At 34.9% G+C, this 24789-nt stretch overlaps 1 protein-coding gene across 1 annotated transcript; it reads left to right on the top strand.

Annotated features, from left to right (window-relative positions):
* Window positions 1–4476: 4476 nt before the first annotated feature.
* On the top strand, window positions 4477–19371 carry LOC101332496 (probable E3 ubiquitin-protein ligase HECTD2). Its single transcript, XM_033856355.2, is given in 4 exon segments — window positions 4477–4494; window positions 7749–7769; window positions 17738–18227; window positions 18230–19371. Coding segments are annotated over 4 exon segments (1671 nt in total).
* Window positions 19372–24789: the final 5418 nt, after the last annotated feature.

The raw sequence follows: 24789 nt of genomic DNA, 5'->3' as shown, positions 1-24789 counted from the left end.
AATGTTGAGCAGTACTCTGTGCAATATTTATTTAGGTATAATTGAGGCATATCTCCGTTACATTTTTTGTTACATTGGAAACCTGTTCGGTATTTACATATTTTATGCTGATTGTTAAGTTCTGAATACATTTACATTTTGTGAACAAGATTCATATTTCATTATTTTCTCCCTGCAAAAAGCTGGACTATAAAGTCATTTATAATTAAAGAGTTAGAATTACAAGAAACAGTACAAGCGGGGACATTAGAAGACTTATAAAATATATTTATCTGAGGCACAGTTTTGCTGATCACTTTATAATTATGCTGACTTCTACATTGCAAACCATTTTAAAAACTCAATATATTTTGTAGAAAATCTATCTCCCATCATATGTTACACAATATTACAGAGTAAACAAGTGAATCATAACCTGGGTTATTACAAAGGGGAAATACATGAGTCAAAATTCCCAAGGCAACAAAGAAAATCAAGGTTGAAGAAGTGATAAATACTATTATTAAGGACTCTTTGGGTTTCAAAGTCCAAAAACCAAATTTAATCTAACTTTAGCCATAAACATTTATTGTAAGGGTAGTAAGTTGTCTCAGAAATCATGGGGTAGAATGCAGTTGATATCTGAGCCTTAGGAACAAGTGAATCCAAGGAATTGAGTATTTATTAGAAATATTTTCCCATCTTGGGAATTCTCTCTGTCTGTCTCTCTTTCTTCTTGCCGCTGGTATTTATGGTAGGAAACATGGTTTCTACATGAAATTTCTGAGCTTTAAATTTTATAACCACCAGGTATCTACCCCTAGAATGAATATGGCTTGAAAACATAAACTTGGAATACAAATGGCTTAACTTCCTATGTCCATTTGGATGGAGGAGAAGAGTGGGGAACTTCTCATAAATATGTGCTAATATACTAACAATTACTGAGTGTACATAGTGTCTAGGTGCTTTATGTCCAATAAGTCTGTGAAGCAGTTATTATCCACAGTTGTCAGGTGAGGAAATAAAAGCTCTTACAAAGTACATGAAGTGTTCATAGCACTTAGTGTGTGGTGGAAACATCATTTGAACTCATGTTGATTTGACTTTAAACAAATGTTTATGTATTACCTCAAATTAAATAAAAAACAGTCACGTCTTATTAACAGACAAATCGAGAAAAGGATTAATATTTAAATATTGAGAGAAGAGGGAAATAAGTGTTTATAAGGAGCATGGAAATCGAGTTTCCTATTTAAATACCTTCATTGGACTTTAAGTTCTGCCTCAATGAAGGAACAGGGACTGAATTTAACCTTCACACCTTAAAAAAATTAAAAATTGAACAAAATATTTAAAATTCAGTTTTTAAATATTAGACAACAAACAGCACAGAACTATTTTCTCTGAGAGAAAGAAAACAAACAAAGGTGAGCGCTGTGTCACACAAACTTTCTTCCTGGAGACATATTCCAGGTCATAAAGTAGGAACAGTGTATTAGTTAGGATTCTTCAGAGAAATAGAAGCAGTAGCATGTTTATATGCATAGAGAAAGAGATTTATCAATATCTGTAGGCTGGAGAATCAGGGCACAGCCAATGTTGCAGTTCAATTCTGAAGGCCATCTGCTCCAGTCTTGTTTAACCCAGGCTTTCAACTGATTAGATGAGGCCTACTAACATTATAAAGCACTATCTTCTTTACTATGAGTCCACCATTTAAAAGTTAATTTCAACATAAAACTATAAACTAGAAGACAAACAGGAGAAAATCTAGATGACTTTGCTTTTGGCAATGTCTTCTTAGATACCACATCCAAGGCATGATCAGTAAAAGAACTGATGAGCTTGACTTCATTAAAATTAAATATTTCTGTACTGTGAAAGACAGTGCAAAGAGAATGAAAAGGCAAGACATAGACCAGAAGAAAATATCTGCAAAAGACATATGTGATAAAGTACTGTTGTCCAAAATATGCAAAGAACTCTTAAAACTCAACAGTAAGAAAACAAACAACTTGATTAAAAAATGGGCCGAAGACCTTAACAAACATCTCACCAAAGAAGGTATGCAGAGGACAAATAAGCATATGAAAAGATGCTCCGTATCTCATATCATCAATGAAATGCAAATTTAAACAACGAGATACCACTACATGCCTATTAGAGTGACCAAACTGCAAGTCACTGACAACACCAAATGTGGGTAAGGATATGGAGCAACAGGTACTTTCATTCATTGATGGTGGGAATACAAATTAGTACAGCTACTTTGGAAGACAGTTTGGCAGATTCCTACAAAACTAAACATTTTCTTACCATACAGCCCAACAATTGCCCTCATTGGTATCTCCCTAAAGAAATTAATAACTTGTCCATGCAAAAACCCGTACAGGAATGTTTATAGAAGCTTATACATAATTGCCAAAACTGGAAGTAACCAAGGGGTTCTTCAGTAGGTGAATGGATAAATAAACTGTGGTGCATCCAGACAATGGAATATTTTTCAGCACTATAAAAGAATAATCTACTAAACCATGTAAAAACATGGAGGAACCTGAAATGCATATTGCTAAATGAAAAAAAAAAATTGAAAAAGCTATGTACTGTGTGATTAACAATTATATGATATTCTGGAAAAGGCAAAACTATGGATGCATTAAAAAGATTAGTAGTTGGGGCTTCCCTGGTGGCACAGTGGTTGAGAGTCCGCCTGCCAATGCAGGGAACACGGGTTCGTGCTCCGGTCTGGGAAGATCCCACATGCCGCAGAGCGGCTAGGCCCGTGAGCCATGGCTGCTGAGCCTGAGCGTCCGGAGCCTGTGCTCCGCAATGGGAGAGGCCACAACAGTGAGAGGCCCACATAAAGCAAAAAAAAAAAAAAAAAAAAAAATCAGTAGTTGTCAGGGGCTGGGTGAGGGAGGGATAAGTAAGCAGAGCATGGATAAATTTTAGGGCATTGATATTACTCCGTATAATCCTAAATGGTGAATACATGTCAATATACATTTTTCCAGACCCATGGAATTTATTATACAAATAGTGAGCCCTAAGATAAACTATGGACTATGATATGCCAATGTAGGTTCATCCGTTGTAACATATGTACCACTCTGGTAAGGGATGATAATGGAGGAGGCTATGCATTTCTGGGGGCAGAATGTATATGGAAATTCTCTGTAGCTTCTATTAAATTTTGCTGTGAACCTAAATCTATTATAAAAATAAAGTTTATTAAAAATAATAGTAGTCCAAAAAACAAGTTAATCTCATCTAAAAACACCCTTACAGAAACATCCACAATAATGTTTGACTACATACTTGGGCACTAACACAACTAAGTTGACATGTGAATTTAACCATCACAAAGGGAAATTCCATGAAAAGTGCAGTAGTACCACTGACTTGAGAATGCACAGATCAGAAATCAGTAAGTTTGAAATAACTGAAATTTGCAGGGCAGAGTTATGGAAAGGAGGGATATATTCCAAAGGGTTTTAGAAATCTAATCAGGTTCTCTATTCTTATTAAGATGTACATGCCTTGCTTGAGTGAGTCTCTACAATGTTGGAAAATAGAGGACAAGGAAGCTGTGAGTAAACGGTTCCAAGAGTTTTCAAAGGGGTGGAAATTATTCAAATTTCCACCTTCCTGAATGAAGCATCTTTGTTGATCACTAGAGGCATCCAGTAGAGACCCCAGTTGGGTAAGTACTTCTGAATTATTAGTGTAGAGTAGCTAAATTATTATCTTGGCAAAGGCTACTCTATAACTGTCATGATAAAATTTAAGACCCAGCCTCAAAAGTATCAAACTTAATCTCAAGTAATTTAACTCCCTATTAGAACCATTTTAAAGAAAACAACAAAATCCTGACACTCAACAACATGAAATACACAATGTCCAGTATCTAATAAAAAATTACTAAGTATGCCAAAAACAGGAAAATGTGACTCTTGGTCAGAAAAAATGACTCAATTGAAACAGCCCCAATATAGTAGAAATGATGGAATTAGCAGGCAAGGACTTAATCAGTTATTACAATTACATTCATGCATTAAAATAAAAGCATGAACATAATAAGGAAAGAAAGAAAAGATATACAAGAAGAAAACAAAATTCCAGATCTGAAAAATAAATATAATATCTGAAACCAAAATTCACTGGAATAAATTAAAAGTAAATTAGAATCTACCAAATAAATATAATGAACTTGAAGGCAAGTGCAATAGAAACAAAAATAAAGCACAGAAATAATAAAGACTGGTGAAAATGAATAGATTTTCAGCAAATGTATTGATAATTGAATTACTGTAGATGGTATAAACATTTGAATTAAGAGCAGAAAAAGTTAAACCATATTTTCAAAAGCATGACTCAACTATATGCTTTCTCCAAAATAAAAAATCAAAAAGGCATTTTAAAACCATAGATGTAGATTTAAAGAAAAAAGACTGAAGAAGATAGACTATGTGAAGAAATAAGAAGACAGCCACTATGGTAGATAGTCCAGTGGTATCTCAAAAATTAAACATAGAATTACCACATGATGCACCAATTCTTTTCTAAGGTATATACTATAAATAACTGAAAACAGGTCCTCAAATAATTGTACATAATGTTTACAGTAGCGTTATTCACAATAGTCAAAAAGTGGAGACAACCCAAATGTCCATCAGTCGTTGAATGGATGAAGACAATGTGTTATATATGCAAGAGGAATATTATTTATTCATTAAAAAGGAACAAAGTACTGAAAGTTACTACAACATGGATGAACATCAAAAACATTATGCCATGTGAAAGAAGTCAAACACAAAAGGTACATTATATTTTTTGTGTTATTCTGTTTATATGAAATATCCATAATAGATACATCCTTAGAGACAGAAAGCAGATTGGTGGTTTCCAGGGGCTGGAGGAAACTGGGGAGATGGCTTATGGGGCTTGGGGTTTTATTTCAGGGTGATTAAAATGATTTGGAACCACATAGAGGTGATAGTTGTACACTACTGGAAATGTACTAAAGGACACTGAGTTGTACACTTTAAAATGGTTAACTTTATACGATGTGAATTTAGCCTCAATAAAACAAAAGTAAAGAAACAAGAAGAAAGCTAGAGTGGCTACATCATCATCAAATAAAGTGGACTTCAGATCATGGAAAATTACAATGGTTAAAGAGGGTTATTTCATAATGATAAATAAATTAATTCATCAGTATGATATAACAAGAACTGTTATAAAATTTACAAGAAGATCCATCTCTCTGGAAAAGACACCCAGGATTAACCAGTGTTAGTTACAGGAAGGCAACTTAATGTGAAGAAGAAATTTAATGGTAAATAATTTCAATCAATGAATTAAATGCAGTATGGCTAAGGGAAAGAATATGGCCTCAAGCCTGAGTTCAAATCCCAGTTCTGCTATTTAGCAGATATCTGACATTGTGCCAATACAATTTACTTAACTGCTCGTATCATTAGTTTCTCACCTGTAAAACAGTTAATAATAAAATCTGCTTTACAGTGATGTAAGAATTACATTAAATTATGTATGTAAGGCAGCTCAGGACCTATAGTAAGTGTTCAATAAATGTAATTATAAACTACTACTGAGAGATACTGGTGTAAGTGAGAAGTACAGTAGATTTCACTAGAGGAGAGAATATGAGTAATAGCTTATTTAAACCAAAAGAAAATCTTACAGGTCGTTCAGGAATTTCCTTCTTTGGCAATAACAGTGCATAATATGTTCCACAGTATCTTTCCTATTAAGTGAAACCAACAGATTTGAGACCCAAATTTTAAAAATCAAACCTAAAAGTTAGTTTGAATACTTCTGTTTTCTTGGTGGAAATTTGCCATTTCATGAATGGTATTAAAAGATGTAAGAAACTACTCTTTCAACTGTAAACACTTTTTTTGAGGGAGTAAAAGGGAATGGAATTTGTTAATATAGACATAGTAGATACAAAATTTCTAGTTTTTTCTTATGAAGTTGCTTTTCAGTTTTGGGATAACCTGTACTCCCCCTATATAGGACTATCCCTATTTTGAGTGAAATTTAAATAGGAGACTATTGCAGGAAGCAGACAAGTTGTAAGTCCCAACAATATTTTATAACGATCACTCTGGCTATTATGATGAAAATGGACTGGATGTGAACAAATATACATATAGGAAGAATAGTTAACGGTTATCACAGTAATCTAGGCAAGACATAATATTCACAAGTGGACTGGAAAGAAGTGGTCAGTTGCTATATATATATATAAACATCTTTATTGGACTATAATTTTTACAATGGTGTGTTAGTTTCTGCTTTATAAAAAACTGAATCAGCTATACATATACATATATCACCATATCTCCTCCCTCTTGCCTTTGCCTCCCACCCTCCCTATCCCACCACTCTAGGTGGTCACAAAGAACAGAGGTGATCTCCCTGTGCTATGTGGCTGCTTCTCACTAGCTATCTATTTTACATTTAGTAGTGTATACATGTCCATGCCACTCTCTCACTTTGCCCCAGCTTACCCTTCCTACTTCCCGTGTCCTCAGGTCCATTCTCTACGTCTGCATGTTGATTCTTTTCCTGCCCCTAGGTTCTTCAGAACCTTTTTTTTTTAGATTGTATATATATATGTGTTAACATATGGTATTTGTTTTCAACTTTCTGACTTATTCACTCTGTATGACAGACTCTAGGTCCATCCACCTCACTACAAATAATTCAATTTCATTTCTTTTTATGGCTAATATTCCATTGTATAAATGTGCCACATCTTCTTTATCCATTTTTCTGTCAATGGACACTTAGGTTGCTTCCATGTCCTGGCTATTGTAAATAGACCTGTAATGAACATTGTGGTACATAGCTCTTTTTGAATTATGGTTGTCTCAGGGTATATGCCCAGTAGTGGGATTGCTGGGTCGTATGGTAGTTCTATTGTTAGTTTTTTAAGGAACCTCCATACTGTTCTCCATAATGTTTGTATCAATTTACATTCCCACCAACAGTGCAAGAGGGTTCCCTTTTCTCCACACACTCTCCAGCATTTATTGTTTGTAGATTGTTTGTTGATGGCCGTTCTGACTGGTGTGAGGTGATACCTCATTGCAGTTTTGATTTGCATTTCTCTAATGATAAGTGATGTTGAGCATTCTTTCATGGGTTTGTTGGAAATCTGTATATCTTCTTTGGAGAAATGTCTGTTTAGATCTTCTGCCCATTTTTGGATTGGATTGTTTGTTTTTTTCATATTGAGCTGCATGAGCTGCCTGTACATTTTGGAGATTAATCCTTTGTCAGTTGCTTCATTTGCAAATATTTTCTCCCATTCTGAGTGTTGTCTTTTCATCTTGTTTATGGTTTCCTTTGCTATGCAAAACTTTTAAGTTTCATTAAGTCCATTTTTTTAAAATTTCCATTTCTCTAGGAGGTGGCTAAAAAAGGATCTTGCTGTGATTTATGTCATAGAGTGTTCTGCCTATGTTTTCCTCTAAGAATTTTATAGTGTCTGGCCTTATATTTAGGTTTTTAATCATTTTGAGTTTATTTTTGTGTATGGTGTTAGGGAATGTTCTAATTTCATTCTTTTACATATAGCAGTCCAGTTTTCCCAGCACTACTTATTGAAGAGGTTGTCTTTTCTCTATTGTATATTCTTGCATCCTTTATCAAAAGTAAGGTAACCATATGTGCATGGGTTTAACTCTGGGCTTTCTATCCTGTTGCACTGATCTATATTTCTGTTTTTGTGCCAGTACCATACTGTCTTGAATACTGTAGCTTTGTAGTATAGTCTGAAGTCCAGGAGCCTGATTCATCCAGCTCCATTTTTCGTTCTCAAGATTGCTTTGGCTATTCTGGGTCTTTTATGTTTCCATACAAACTGTGAAGTTTTTTGTTCTAGTTCTGTGAAAAATGCCATTGGTAGTTTGATAGGGATTGCATTGAATCTGTAGATTGCTTTGGGTGGTATAGTCATTTTCACAGTACTGATTCTTCCAATCCAAGAACATGGTATATCTCTCCATCTGTTTGTGTCATCTTTGATTTCCTTCATCAGTGTCTTCTAGTTTTCTAAGTATAGTTCTTTTACCTCCTTAGGTAGGTTTACGCCTAGGTATTTTATTCCTTTTGTTGCAGTGGTAAATGGGAGTGTTTCCTTAATTTCTCTTTCAGATATTTCATCATTCGTGTGTAGGAATGCAAGAGATTTCTGTGCATTAATTTTGTATCCTGCTACTTTACCATATTCATGGATTAGCTCTAGTAGTTTTCTGGTAGCATCTTTAGGATTCTCTATGTATGGTATCATGTCATATGCAAACAGTGACAACTTCTTCTTTTCCAATTTACATACCTTTTATTTCCTTTTCTTCTCTGTTTGACGTGGCTAAAACTTCCAAAAGTATGTTGAATAATAGGGGTGAGAGTGGACAGTCTTGTCTTGTTCCTGATCTTAGGGTAAATGGTTTCACTTTTTGACAATTGAGAACAATGTTGGCTGTGGGTTTGTCATATATGGCCTTTACTATGTTGAGGAAAGTTCCCTCTATGCCTACTTTCTGCAGGGTTTTTTTATCATAAATGGGTGTTGAATTTTGTTGAAAGCTTTTTCTTCACCTATTGAAAGGGTCATATAGTTTTTCTCCTTCAATTTGTTAATATGGTGTATCACATTGATTGATTTGCATATATTGAAGAATCCTTGTATTCCTGGGATAAACACCACTTGATCATGGTTTATGATCCTTTTAATGTGCTGTTGGATTCTGTTTGCTAGTACTTTGTTGAGGATTTTTGCATCTATATTCATCAGTGAAGTTGGCATGTAGTTTTCTCTGTGACATCTTTGTCTGGTTTTGGTATGAGGGTGATGGTGGCCTCATAGAATGAGTTTGGGAGTGTTCCTTACTCTACTATATTTTGGAAGAGTTTGAGAAGGATAGGTGTTAGCTCTTCTCTGAATGTTTAATAGAATTCTCCTGTGAAGCCTTCTGGTCCTGGGCTTTTGTTGGAAGATTTAATCACAATCTCAATTTCAGTATTTGTGATTGGTCTGTTTATATATTCTATTTCTTCCTGGTTCAATCTCAGAAGGTTGTGCTCTTCTAAGAATTTTTCCATTTCTTCCAGGTTGTCCATTTTATTGGCAAATAGTTGCCTGTAGTAACCTCTCATGATTCTTTGTATTTCTGCAGTGTCAGTTGTTACTTCTTTTTCATTTCTAATTCTATTGATTTGAGTCTTCTCCATTTTTTTCTTGATAAGTCTGGCTAATGGTTTGTCAAATTTTTTTTTTTATCTTCTCAAAGACCAGCTTTTAGTTTTATTGATGTTTGTTATTCCTTCATTTGTTTTTCATTTATTTCTGATCTGATCTTTATAATTTCTTTCCTTCTGCTAACTTTGGGGTTTTTTTGGTTCTTCTTTCTCTAATTGCTTCAGGTGTAAATTTAGATTGTTCATTTGAGGTGCTTCTTATTTCTAGAAGTAGGATTGTATTGCTATAAACTTCCCTCTTAGAACTGTTTTGCTGCATCCCATAGGTTTTGGGTCATCATGTTTTCATTGTCATTTGTTTCTAAATATTTTTTGATTTCCTCTTTGATTTCTTAAGTGATCTCTTGGTTATTAAGTAGTGTATTGTTTAGCCTCCATATGTTTGCATTTTTTACAGATATTTTCCTGTAATTGATATCTAGTCTTATAGCATTGTGGTCAGAAAAGTTACTTGATACAATTTCAATTTTCTTAAGTTTAGCAAGGCTTGGTTTGTCACCCAAGATATAATCTATCCTGGAGAATGTTCCATGAGCACCTGAGAAGAAAGGGTACTCTGTTGTTTTCGGATTGAATGTCCTATAAATAGCAATTAAGTCCATCTTGTTAATGTATCATTTAAAGCTTGTGTTTCCTTATTTATTTTTATTTTGGATGATCTGTCCATTGGTGAAAGTGAGATGTTAAAGTCCCCTACTATGATTGTGTTATTGTTGATTTCCCCTGTTATGGCTGTTAGCATTTGCCTTATTATATACTGAGGTGATCCCATGTTGGGTGCATAAATATTTACAATTGTTATATCTTCTTGGATTCATCCCTTCATCATTATATAGTCTCCTTCTTTGTCTCTTGTAATAGTCTTTATTTTATAGTCTATTTGATCTGATATGAGAATTGCTACTCCAGCTTTCTTTTGATTTCCAATTGCATGGAATATCTTTTCCCATCCCCTCACTTTCAGTCTGTATGTGTCCCTAGGTCTGAAGTGGGTCTTTTGTAGACAGTATATATATGGGTCTTGTTTTTGTATCTATTCAGCCAGTCTATGTCTTTTGGTTGGAGCATCTAGTCCACTTACATTTAAGGTAATTATCAATATGTATGTTCCTATACCATTTTCTTAATTGTTTTGGGTTTGTTATTGTAGGTCTTTTCCTTCTCTTGTGTTTCCTGCCTAGAGGAGTTCCTTTAGCATTTGTTGTAAAGCTGGTTTGGTGGTGCTGAACTCTCTTAGCTTTTGCTTGTCTGTAAATGTTTTAATTTCTCCAACAAATCTGAATGAGATCCTTGCTGGGTAGAGTAATCCTGGTCATAGGTTTTTCTCCTTCATCGCTTTAAATATGTCCTGCCAGTCCCTTCTGGCTTGCCAAGTTTCTGCTGAAAGATCAGCTGTTAACCTTATGGGGATTCCCTGTATGTTATTTGTTGTTTTTCCCTTGCTGCTTTTAATTTTTTTTCTTTGTATTTAATTATTGATAGTTTGATTAATATGTGTCTTGGTGTGTTTCTCCTTGGATTTATCCTGTATGGTACTCTGCACTTCCTTGATTTGATTGACTATTTCATTTCCCATAATAGGGAAATTTCAACTATAATCTCTTTAAATATTTTCTCAGTCCCTTTCTTTTTCTTATTCTGGGACCCCTATAATTTGAATGTTGGTTCATTTAATGTTGTCCCAGATGTTTCTGAGACTTTTCTTAATTATTTTCATTCTTTTTTCTGCTCTGCAGTAGTTATTTCCACTATCTTTTCTTCCTGGTCACAAATCCATTCTTCTGCCTCAGTTATTCTGCTATTGATTCCTTCTAGAGAATCTTTCATTTCATTTATTGTGTTGTTCATCATTGCTTGTTTGCTCTTTAGTTCTTGTAGGTCCTTGTTAAATGTTTCTTGAATTTTCTCCATTCTATTTCCAAGATTTTATATCATCTTTACTATCATTACTCTGAATTCTTTTTCAGGGAGACTGCCTTTTACCTCTTCATTTTTTTGGTCTGGTGTGTTTTTACCTTGCTCCTTCATCTGCTGTGTGCTTTTCTGTCTTCTCATTTTGCTTATCTTACTGTGTTTAGGGTCTCGTTTTTGCAGGCTGCAGGTTTGTAGTTCCCGTTGTTTTTGGTGTCTGCCCCCAGTGGGTAAGGTTTGTTCAGTGGGTTGTGTAGGTTTCATGGTGGAGGGGATTAGTGCTTGTGTTCTGGTGGATGAGGCTGGATCTTGTCTTTCTGGTGGGGAGGACCACATCCAGTGGTGTGTTTTGGGGTGTCTGTAACCTTATTATGATTTTAGGCATCCTCTCTGCTAATGAGTGTGGTTGCATTTCTGTCTTGCTAGTTGTATGGCATAGGCTGTCCAGCACTGCAGCTTGCTGGTCATTGAGTGGAGCTGGGTCTTAGCACTGAGGTGGCGATCTCTGGGAGAGATGTCGCTGTTTGATATTATGTGGAGCTAGGAGGTCTCTGGTGCACCAGTGTCCTGAACTCAGCTCTCCCACCTCAGACGCACTGGCTTGACACCCGGCCAGAGCACAAAAACCCTGTCATTCACATGGCTCAGAAGAAAATGGAGAAAAAAAGAAAGAAAGAAAATAATAAAATAAAATATTAAAATAAAAAATAAAAAAATTAAAATGTAATTTAAGAAAAGAAAAAAAAGAAGAAAGAAAGAAGAGAGCAACCAAACCAAAAAAGAAATCCACCAACGATAACAAGTGCTAAAAACCATATTTAAAAAAACGGACAGAGAGAACCCTCGGATAAATCACACAAAGAAGCATACACATCACACTCAGAAAAAGGGAAAAGGGAAAAAAATATATATATATATCTACATTAAAAAAAATGGAAGAGAGAAACCAAATCAATAAACAAATCTACCAATGATAATAAACTCTAAATACTAAACTAAGATAAACATAAAACCAGAAACAAATTAGATGCAGAAAGCAAACCCCAACTCTACAGTTGCTCCCGAAGTTCAAGACCTCAATTTTCAGATGATGTGTTTTCTTTTCAGGTATTCCACAGATGCAGGGTACATCATGTTGATTGTGGAGTTTTAACCCGCTGCTCCTGAGGCTGCTGGGAGAAATTTCCCTTTCTCTTCTTTGTTTGCACAGCTCCTGGGGTTCAGCTTTGGATTTGGCCTTGTCTCTGCATGTAGCTCGCCTGAGGGCATCTGTTCTTCGTTCAGACAGGACGGGGTTAAAGTAGCAGCTGATTAGGGAGCTCTGGCTCACTCCAGCCAGGGGGAGGGAGGGTTACAGAACGCAGGGCAAACCTGTGGTGGCTGAGGCTGGCGTGATATTGCAACAGCCTGAGGCACGTCATGTGTTCTCCCAGGGAAGTTGTCCCTTGATCACAGGACCCTGGCAGTGGCGGGCTGCACAGCTCCCAGGAGGAGAGGTGTGGATAGTGATCTGTGCTTACACACAGGCTTCTTGGTGGCTGCATCAAGAGCCTTAGCGTTTCATGCCCGTTTCTGGTGTCCTTGCTGATAACCGTGACTTGCGCCTGTCTCTGGAGCTCGTTTAGGTGGTGCTCTGAATCCCCTCTCCTTGTGCACCCTGAAACAGTTGTCTCTTGCCTCTTAGGCAGGTCCAGACTTCTTCCCAGTCTCCCTCCCGGCTAGCTGTGGCACACTAGCCCCCTTCAAGCTGTGTTCACGCAGCCAACCCCAGTCCTCTCTCTGGGATCTGACCTCTGAAGCTGGAGCCTCAGCTCTGAGCCACTACCCATCCAGCGGGTGAGCAGACAAGTCTCTCAGGCTGGTGAGTGCTGGTCGGCACTGATCCTCTGTGCGGGTATTTCTCCTCTTTGCCCTCTGCACCCCTATTGCTGCACTCTCCTCCATGGCTCTGAAGCTTCCCCCAGCACCCCCCATCTCTGCCAGTGAAGGGGCTTCCTGGGGCGTGGAAAACTTTCTCCTTCACAGCTCCCTCCCAGAGGTGCAGGTCTCATCCCTATTCTTTTGTCTCTGTTTTTTCTTTTTTCTTTTGCCCTACCCAGGTACGTGGGGAGTTTCTTGCTTTTTGGGAAGGCTGAGATCTTCTGCCAGCATTCAGTAGGCATTCTGTAGGTGTTGTTCCACATGTAGATGTATTTCTGATGTATTTGTGGGGAGGAAGGTGATCTCCAGTTTTTACTCCTCTGCCATTTTGATGGTCTCTGCAAGATATATTTTGAAGGTAGAGGTAATGGAATTTCCTCACAAAATGAATATAAGGTATTAAATGAATAAAACAATCGGTAATGTCTCCAAGGTTTTTGGGGGTTTTTTGCCTGACTAAATGGAGAGATAGAATTGCTATCAATTGAGAGGGAGGACACTGAAGTTGGAGCAAGTTTGGGGCTTAGAGGTAGCAGTTCATTTGAACAGGTGAAGGGTGAGATGTTATAAATTATCCAAATGGAGATGCTGAGGACACAGTCGGGTATACAGAGTCAGAGCTTGGGAAACAAATTTGGTAACCATCAGCAAAAAGTTGGTATTTAAACCTATGAGACTAGATGAGATCATTAAGGGAGTGAGTGAAGACAGAGAAGAGAAGATCAAGGACTGAGCCCTGGGTTCTTCCATGTTATCAGTCTGGAAAAGAGGAAGCCCAGCTAATGACACTGAGCAAGAGTAACCTATGAGTTACAAGGAAAACCAAGAAATAGAAATGTGAGCATTATTAAGGAATATGTAGTTAATATTCTCTTTGGGAACATTGGCATGCTTTTTTTTCTTTTGCCATTTTGTAAAGATTTTTATTATGAGCAGAGAGCTATGGTTTTTGTTTTACAAGAAAGAACATGAACTATGAAGGCCAAGATCCTGAATAAAATTGAAAAATTTACCTCTAACCAACTATGTGATGCTGGTCAAGTGCTGTATATGTCTTTAACCCTCCATTTTTCATCTGCAGAATATAAATAATGGATATGTAAAATGTGTGCATATAAGAAACTTTACTTTTATCAATTTGACATAAAATATCCTATATCTTTCATTTCCCCTACATGCTATGAATAATTCCAATGTTTCTTCATATTTTGACTTGCTTGTTGTCATAAGAAAAATTATATGACTAATATGTTTTATAATTTCATAATACATGTTTAACTTCTAGGGAAACTGTGCTTTCTCTTATTTAACAGAAAAAAGTGTTTTGGTTCTTTACCCAAAGCCTTACATTTTCAGTTCTTACCTATTCTGGCATATTATAATTTGTATAGTTTGTAACAGGTCTTTCTCTTTTGTTTCAAATGGAAATCAACTATTGTTGTGAAACATTTACAGACCTAGATTTCTTAGTTTCTCAAAGTCCACTTGTGTACTAACAATCTGTAAATCACTGAGCCTTAGAAGAGAGCTTCCTCAGGAAGGAAAACATAAAACATCAGAGGCATGAGATCTGAAATCTTTTTATATCAACACCCAGTGTTTAGATCTGGTTCTGTTTAACATTTGATTGGTAGAATCTTGTATCCTAGAAGAGTAGGTAGTCACCTCCTTCCCTTTTCCTCTCTCTGCCTCCATGCCCTACATAAACAAAACTAATATATTTCCTTCAAATCTCGTATATTGGAGCTTTACCCATCCTTTAATGTCTGACAAAAATACCACTCTTTCTATAAAAACGTTCTCATCTCAATCATTTGGAAATTTCTGATTATCACCATTTTATAATTATTATTATTTTTAATGGGGATATATGTATAATTATTTTTATAAGTAGATTTTCTTGGACCATTTTATTAGATACTCAAAGGTAGAGACTAGGCCTTATGTATACACTTACCTCATATAATTTAAATTTAGTGGTTACTCAAATATATGGGTTGATACAACAATAGCAGAATACACTTTTTTTTGTGGTACGTGGGCCTCTCACTGTTGTGGCCTCTCCCGTTGCAGAACACAGGCTCCGGACATGCAAGCTCAGTGGCCACGGCTCACAGGCGCAGCCGCTCCGTGGCATGTGGAATCTTCCTAGACTGGGGCACGAACCCACGTCCCCTGAATCGGCAGGCAGACTCTCAACCACTGCGCCACCAGGGAAGCCCAGAATACACTTTTTTTAAAGCACTATGGAATATTCACTAAGATAAGCCATATCCTGGGTCATAAAACAAACCTCAACAAATGTAAGATACTTGTAATTTTTATAGTATGTTCTATGAAAATAATAGAATCAAACTAGAAATTAGTCTAGTCTCTAAAAACGTCTCTATACTTGGAAATAGCCTAAATAATCCTTGGGTCAAGGAAGAAATCTCAAAGTAAATTAAAAATTCATAGAACTAAATAAAAATGAAAATATAACATATTAAAATATGTGAGATTCACCTAAAGCCTCTAATCAATAACGTAAAAAAAAATTTTTAAAGAATGACAAAAAAATAGGAAAAGAATAACAAAATATACCCAAAGCAAGAATAAGGAAGAAATCATAAAGACACAAGTAGAAATCAATGCAATTGAAAACAGGAAAACAATAGAGAAAATCAATGAAAAAAAGTTGTTTCTTTGGGAAAAATATAAAATTGATAATGCTTTACTAAGGCTGACAAAGAAAGCAACTAGCAAAGACATAAATTACTAATATTAAGAATGAAACAAGAAACATCACTACAGATCTTGTAGTCATTAAAAGCATAAGAGGAGACTACTACAAACAACTCTGCAGTCATAAATTCAATTTAGAAGAAATGGACAAATTCCGCAAAACCCACAAACTACTAACGCTCAGTAAAGATGAAATAGTCAAATGAAATAATCTTATTACCTTTAAAGAAATTGAATTTGTAATTTAAAAGCTCTCCAAAAAGAAACCAGACCCAGATGTTTCACTGAAGATTTCTACCAAACAGTTAAAGAATACAACAATTTTATATAATCTCTTCCAGAATATAAAAGTATGCAAAACATTTTCCAACACATTCTATAAGGCTAGTATCAACATGATATCAAAACCAGACAAGGACAGTACAAAATAAAAAGGAAAGAAAGAGGAAAAACATCTACAGACCAGTATCTCCATGAGCTTACACATAAAAACTGTCAACAAAATATTAGAAAATTGAATCCAGAAAGTATAAAAAAAGCATCATTACCAAGTGAAATCTATAACGGGTATGGAAGACTGCTTCAACATTTGAAAATCAATCAATTTAATTCACCATATCTGTAAGCTGAAAAAGAAAAATCAAGTGACATATCAATTGACAAAGAAAAAGCATTTTAGAAAATCCAACATTAATTAATGATAAAAACTCTAAGCATATTAGTAATAAAGTGGAATTACCTCAACCTGATGAAGAGCATCTACCAAAATTTCCAGCTATCACCATGCATCAAGAGTGAAAGACTGCCTCCAACATAAATCACATGCTGGGCCACAAAGCAAACCTTGGTAGATTTAAGAAAATTGAAATAATATGAAGCATCTTTTATGACCACAACACTATGAGATTAAAAATCAACTACAAGAAAAAAAAAAAACAGAAAAAACACAACCACATGGAGGCTGAATAATATGTTACTAAACAGCCAATGGATCACTGAAGAAATCAAAGAGGAAGTTAAAAAAAAAAACCTAGAGACAAGTGAAAATGAAAACAAGATGATCTAAAACCTATGGGGCACACTAAAAGCAGTTCTAAGAGGGAAGTTTATAGTGATACAAACTTACCTTGGGAACAAGAAAAATCTCAAATGAACAACCTAAACTTACACTTAAAGCAAGTAGAGAAAGAAGAACAAACAAAACCCTGTTAGTAGAAGGAAAGAAATCATAAAGATCAGAGCAGAAATAAATGAAAGACAGACTAAGAAAAATCAATGAACCCCAAAACTGATTGTTTGAAAAGATAAATAAAATTGATAAACCTTTATCCAGAATCATCAAAAAAAGGGAGAGGGCCCAAATCAATAAAATCAGAATTGAAAAATAGTTACTACAACCAGCACCACAGAAATACAGAGAATCATAAGAGACTATTATGATCAACTATACACTGATAGAACGGGAAACCTAAAAGAAATGGACAAATTCTTAGAAAGGTACAATCTCCTAAGACTGAATCAGAAAGAAATAGAAAGTATGAACAGACTAATTACCAGGACGGAAATTGAATCAGTAATTTAAAAACTCCCAACAAGCAAAAGTCCAGGATTATATATATATATATATATATATATATATATATATATATATATATATATATATATATAAATGAATCACTTTGCTGGACACCTGAAAGTAACACAATATTGTAAATCAAATATACTTCAATAGAAATAAATTAATTAAAAACAGAGTGGGCTACCTGGGTTCTTCAGTGGGGCTAATGGCTGACTCTGGGAGGGCTCACGCTAAGGAGTACTTCCCAGAACTTCTGCTGCCAGTGTCCTTGTCCTCATGGTGAGACAGAGCCACCCACCACCTCTGCAGGAGACCCTCCAATACTAGCAGCCTCAAGACATTCAGAAGACAATATTAAAGGGAATCATTAACAGCCTGTTACAAGAATGGAAAAGTCCATGAACAAAAGATTATCTTAGAGCATATTTTATACTTTTACAGAATCCTCAATTTAATAACACATCTACATATGTCATCTATGCTCACTTGCTACGACAGATAGCTATGTTAGTGGAAGTTGACCATCATTTCCTAGTTCACTGGTTTAAAAAATTATCCCAGAAGAGGTTCAAACAATTGGTAGAGAGATTGCTGCAGTTTATTTCTTTACACCTGTTTCCTGCAAAGCCTGAAGAATTTCCACCTATATCAAAGTGTTCCTGGTGGATCCCATCATCATCTAAAGTGTTGGCTTTACTTAATACTGCAAACAATTTGGTTCTTCCTCCCCTTATTCCTTATACTGATTTCTATAATTCTACATTGGATCGTATTGATCTCATGGAAGAATACCACACCTGGCAGAGCTTTGGAAATTCTCACAGCAAAGTCTGGTGGATAAAGTATCTAGAAGAGAGAGACCTGATATGAATATGTTATTTCTAAATATGAAAGTAAGGTGGACATATCTGGTCAGCAATTCTCTTGATGAGTTAACCCGGAAAAGAGCAGACTTGCAAAAGAAGTTGAAAGTTACCTTTGTAGGGGAAGTTGGTTTGGGTACAGGCGGCTTGACTAAAGAATGGTTCCTTCTTCTAATTCGACAAATTTTTCATCCAGATTATGGCATGTTTACGTATCATAAGGATTCATACTGCCATTGGTTTAGCAGCTTTAAATGTGACAACTATTCTGGATTCCGATTGGTTGGAATTCTTATGGGACTAGCTGTTTATAACAGCATTGCTTTGGATATTCGTTTCCCCCGCTGCTGCTACAAGAAATTATTGAGCCCTCCCATCATTCCTAATGACCAAAATATGCCAGTAGGCATCTGCAGTGTTACCACTGATGACCTGAGTCAAATTATGCCTGAGTTGGCCCATGGATTAAGTGAACTCCTGTCATATGAAGGCAATGTTGAAGAAGATTTCTATTCAATATTTCAGGTGTTTCAAGAAGAATTCAGAATAATTAAGTCCTATAATTTAAAGCCAGGTGGTGATAAAATTCCAGTTACCAATCAAAATAGGAAAGAATATGTACAGCTTTATATTGACTTTCTTCTCAACAAATCCATCTATAAGCAGTTTGCTGCATTTTATTATGGATTTCACAGTGTGTGTGCTTCAAATTTCCTAATGCTTCTTCATCCAGAAGAGGTTGAAATTCTGGTCTGTGGAAGTCCTGAACTGGATATGCACGCCCTGCAGAGAAGTACTCAGTATGATGGCTATGCAAAAACCGACTTGACTATACAATACTTTTGGGATATTGTGCTTGGATTTCCTCTTGACCTTCAAAAGAAGTTGCTACATTTTACCACAGGAAGTGACAGAGTACCTGTAGAAGGAATGGCTGACTTGAACTTTAAAATCTCAAAGAATGAAACTTCAACTAACTGGTTGCCTGTGGCCCACACCTGCTTCAATCAACTTTGCCTTCCCCCCTACAAGAACAAAAAGGACCTGAAACAGAAATTGATTATTGGAATTTCAAATTCAGAAGGTTTTGGACTTGAGTAACCTAGAAGACTTGAAATATATTTTATATGTAGCATTCACTTCCCTCTCATTGTGCCTTTAAGCTTTTCATGTTTCTGTCTCAAAACACCTTGACAAAACTCACCAACTTTAAAATACTGATTTTTTAAAAATCAAATATGAAGTATGTTCAGTAGAGGCATGGTTTTCTAAAAATACAGCACTGCTTGAGTGAGAAAAAGACCAGATGGCAGAGACAGGTGTGGGTCCAGTCCCTCTTTTTTATAACACTTTATCATTCTCCATAAGTAGTTTGTCACAGGTGTTCCACTGGAAAAGCATTGTGCAGTAAAGAATGCACTGATGACAAAATGGAGACCAGTGGCAGCTTGTGTGCTGCTAGCACACCGTAGCAACACAGATAGCTACATTTTCATTAATGTAAGGCATGTAGCCATATTTTCATATAGCGGTTAAACAACAGTATAATTGCAAATGCAATTTACAGGGTTTTTTGATATACTGGCTTTCGTTCTCTAAGATTCTTTTCAACCATTGCTGAAAAGCATGTAAATAATGACATAATAGCCTGAGAATAATGGGATTTTGATAGTGCCATTTATTGCTAAAGATTTATTTTTACAAAGTAAATTCAGGGTTTTAGATGTGTATACAGCTTTTACAAATCAATAAAGATGATTGTATAAGGGTGTAAAAAGAAACAGTGAAAAACTGAATATTTTCCCTTTAAAATTGGGATAAGGTGAGGATGTCTGTACTCACTACTTTTATTAAACTAGAAGTTCTAGTCAGTGCAATAGGGTGAGAAAAACATTAAAGAAATAAATTGGCTCTATTTCCATATGATATGATTGTTTACATCGAAAATCTCAAGGAATATACAAAAAAATTCTTAGAACTATTAAGAGATTTCAACACAGTTGCAAGATTTATGAGTGACACATAAAAATCAATTATATTTGTATATACTAAGAAGCAATCCCACTACTGGGTATATACCCAGAGAAAACCATAACTCAGAAAGATACATGCACCCCAATGTTCATTGCAGCACTATTTACAATAGTCAGGTCATGGAAGCAACCTAAATGCCCATCGACAGATGAATGGATAAAGAAGATGTGGTACATATATACAGTGGAATATTACTCAGCCATACAAAGGAATGAAATGGAGTCATTTATAGAGACATGGATAGACATAGAGACTGTCATACAGAGTGAAGTAAGTCAGAAAGAGAAAAACAAATATCATATATTAATGCATATATGTGGAATCTAGAAAAATGGTACAGATGAACCTGTTTGCAAGGCAGAAATAGAGACACAGACGTAGAGAACAAACATATGGGCACCAAGGGGGAAAAGGGGTATGGAATGAATTGGAAGATTGATGACAAATACACACTAATATGTATAAAATAGATAACTAATGAGAATCCACTGTATAGCACAGGGGGCTCCACTTCGTTGTACAGTAGAAACTAATGCAACATTGTAAAACAACTATATCCCTATTTAAAAAAAAATTAAAAATCAAAAGAAACATGTAGAAATCAAATTTTTCTTAAAAAAATTACAATTGTTCCCCCAAAATAAAATACTCAGGTATAACTGTAATAATACATGTAAATGACTTTTATCCTAAAAATCACAAAATGTTGATGAAAGAAATCAAAGAAGACCCTAATGGATTCATGATTTACAATTCACGTTCATGGATTGTAACACTGGACATTATAAAGATGTCAATTCTCTTTAAATTGTTCTATAGGTTTAACACAATTCTGTAAAAAAAAAATGTGTCAAAGACATACTTGATCTTAGCCAATTTATACATTGTCCATATATACAGAGACTGACATTTTATCAGTATTTACAGGCATAAATTTTCACAATTTAACTCTCTTAATATCATTAAATTTCTTCTCCCATTTCACATTGATATGGTCTAAAAATTACTTTTAATTAACCTTTTGCTGGGTAGAAAGTGTTAAATGTCATTTGGGATTAAGAAGCCTATAGATTTTGACTGATTTCCAATTTACAGCATTTAAAAAACTGTTATATAATATTTTCAATGCATAGATTTGTACACTTATTTCTTCAGTTTTTTAATTTAACAATAGTATGATTTACAAAAATAGGAGAGAGTTGTGAGCACTGAGAAGGTCCTTAGTTTTATTCCCAGCTTCAGATAGCAAATCTTGCAGTCATCTTCATGTGCTTTTATTCCACAGATCCTAAAGCTGTTTATTTTTAAATGTTTAGAATCACGTCTTCTTCTGATCTTTAAAACTCACAATGATTAGGGAATCTAGATTTTGAAATAAAGTACGTCCAAAAATATGTCAATGGCATTAAATAAAATCTGAAACTGAGTTTTTTAGGATGACATCTCCTTACTCAGATAAGGATTTACTTCATTTTTTTTTCTCCCTGTATTTGGTAGAATTGAAAGTATTATTGCTTCTTGGCTTGAATGAGGGAATGACTTACATTTATCTAATACAATTTATTCTTACAAATGGTCTCAAAAGTGAGGTAATCCAACATTGAGGCAATGGAAAAGAGTTATTATCATAATAAATTTACAAATTTATGTGCATTCTTTCTCTTCTTTATAAGTCTGTGAGGTCCTTGATACCATGCATTACATGTGAGACCTCTCAGTTTCCAGATCAGTGTTTTATTTTATGCTTCAATATATCAGAGGATACTTTCATACTCAAACCAGTTCAAGCAAAAATTTTATTATTTCACATAATGAAAAGTCCAGGGACAAATTTGGCTTTCAGGAAAATTGAATCAAAGATGCCATCATAATTCTGTCTCTGCCCCTTGATTCTGCTTTCCTGTGGTCTGGCTTCATCCTCAGGGAGATTCTCCCCACAGAGCAGTGTGAAAGCTTCACACTGATATTCTATAGCACTGTAAACCTAGTGGAAAGAGTGCTCCTCCCTTTTATATGTCCAGTTAAATTTTGAAGATTGAATGATAAGCCTGGAGTAAGTCATGTGTTGATCCCTAAACCATTTATTGTGGACAGCACATGTGCTGCTTTGATCAGATATGCATGCATCAACCCCACCAAAAGTCACAGATGGAGTGCAGCACTGGGTGTTTTCTTGATGGAAATTGAGAATTTATTATTAGAAAATAGAAAATAGGTGTTGAACTGGCATAAATGAGATATCCAAACAATACACATCCAATACAAATGCCTGAAATAAAATAATTAAAGCAATTAAATAATAAAAGTAAAACACGAATTAAAGAATGCTCTGAGATTTACATTTGAAAGAACAATGTTGGAATTATGGTTCTGGCACTTTCAAGCCCTGTGGACTTAAGTAAATGATAAATAGTCTGTGAGCTTTACTTTCCTTGTTTTTTTAATTTTTGAGGAATAAACAAAATGTTTATAATCCACTAATGAGATAATTGTGCACAGAGAAAAATTCAAAAGCATTTGAAAAATAAAATAATGTAACAGTTCAGCAGGTTTGTTGGAACTTAACAGATATCATAAAAATAAACCCTAACTTTATGCTTTAATAAATGGTTCAACACTGAAATTAAAAAATATACTATCTAAAATGCTAACAAAAATATAAAGCATTCAAGAAAAATGCCCCACAAATATGTATGAGACCTCCATAAAAAAAGAAATTTAAAAAATTAAGTCAGGTTTATTAGGCTATAATTTACATGCAATAAATTTTTCTTTTTTCCCAGTACAGTTCTATGATTTTTAACAATGCACACAGATGTGTAACCACTAGCACACTAAAGATAGTGAACATTTGCATCACCTCCCCAAATTTCTCAAATGTTCCTTTGTCAACCTACTTTTCCCACATCCAGCCCATGGTTACCACTGTTCTTTTTTTGTTAGATAGATAGATATACACATCAAAGCCTTCCTGTATTCCTTACAAGCTTGAAAAGGTGAAATGTTATTTTATAAGCAAGGTATTAAAATGCATTTATAAATTCTTCTTGGCTTCAATCATGAATAAATATTTGCTGTTAGCAATTAAAAAAAAAAAACTTATAGTTTTGACTTTTCCAGAACATCATGTTAATGGAATAATACAATTTGTGGCTTTTTGAATCTGGCTTCTTTCACTTAGAGTCATGTATTTGTTAGTCATCCATGTGTTGCATACATCAGTAAATCCTTCCATTTTATTGCTGCATAAAATTCCTTTCCATGGTGTTCCACAGTTTGTTTATCCATTTAACAGTTGATTGACATTTGCGTTGTTTCTAGTTTTTGGCAATTATCAACATGCAATAAAATTTCCCATACAGGATTTTTTGTGAACACGTATTTTCTTTCTCTTGAGTAAATACACAGGAGCGAGATTTCTGAGTCAAATGATAAGTATCTAACTTTGTGAGAAAACTGATTTCTAATATGTCTATACTAGTTTGCATTCCCACCAACAATGTATGAATATTCCAGCTGCTCCACATTCTTGACAGTACCTGGTACTGTCTGTTCTATTTTAGTCATTCTAATACATGTGTAATAATATTTCATTGTGATTTTAATTTGCATTTCCTTAATGACTAATGGTAGTGAGCATCTTTTCATGTTTTTGCTTACTACCTATGCATCATCTTTGATGAAGTTTCTGCTCAAATCTTCTGCACATTTTTAATTTAGTTATTTTCTTGTTAAGTTATAACAGGTCTTTATATATTCTGAATACAAGTCCCTCATCAGAGAATTCTTTTGTATATATTGTCTCCTAGTCTTAAGTTATCCTGTCATTTTCTAAAGAGTGCCTTTTGAAATGCAAAATTTTTAATTTTGAGGAAGTCCAATTTATCAATTATTTTAAAACATTATGGTTCATGACTTTATTCAACATAGTTTTGGAAGTTTTAGCCACAACAATCAGAGAAGATAAAGAAATTAAAGTATTGCAAAACAGAAAAGAAGAAGTAAAGATGTGACTGTTTGCAGATGACATGATTCCATACATAGAGAATCATAAATGTGCTTCCAGAAAACTACTAGAGCTAATCAATTAATTTGGTAAAGTAGCAGGATACAAAATTAATGCACAGAAATCCCTGGCATTCCTATACACTAATGATGAAAAATCTGAAAGAGAAATTAAGGAAACACACCCATTTACCATTACAACAAAAAGAATAAAATACCTAGGAATAAACTTACCTAAGGAGACAAAAGACCTGTATGCAGAAAATTATAAGACACTGATGAAAGAAATTAAAGATGATACAAACAGATGGAGGGGTATAGCATGTTCTTGGATTGGAAGAATCAACATTGTGAAAATTACTATACTACCCAAAGCAATCTACAGATTCAGTGCAATCCCTATCAAACTACCAATGGCATTTTTCACAGAACTAGAACAAAAAATTTCACAATTTGTATGGAAACACAAAAGACCCTGAA

Source organism: Tursiops truncatus, chromosome 4, assembly GCF_011762595.2.
Source record: "Tursiops truncatus isolate mTurTru1 chromosome 4, mTurTru1.mat.Y, whole genome shotgun sequence".
NCBI classification, from domain to species: Eukaryota; Metazoa; Chordata; class Mammalia; order Artiodactyla; family Delphinidae; genus Tursiops; species Tursiops truncatus.
Note: the sequence above shows the minus strand (reverse complement) of the source record. Positions and strands in the feature narration are given on the sequence as shown.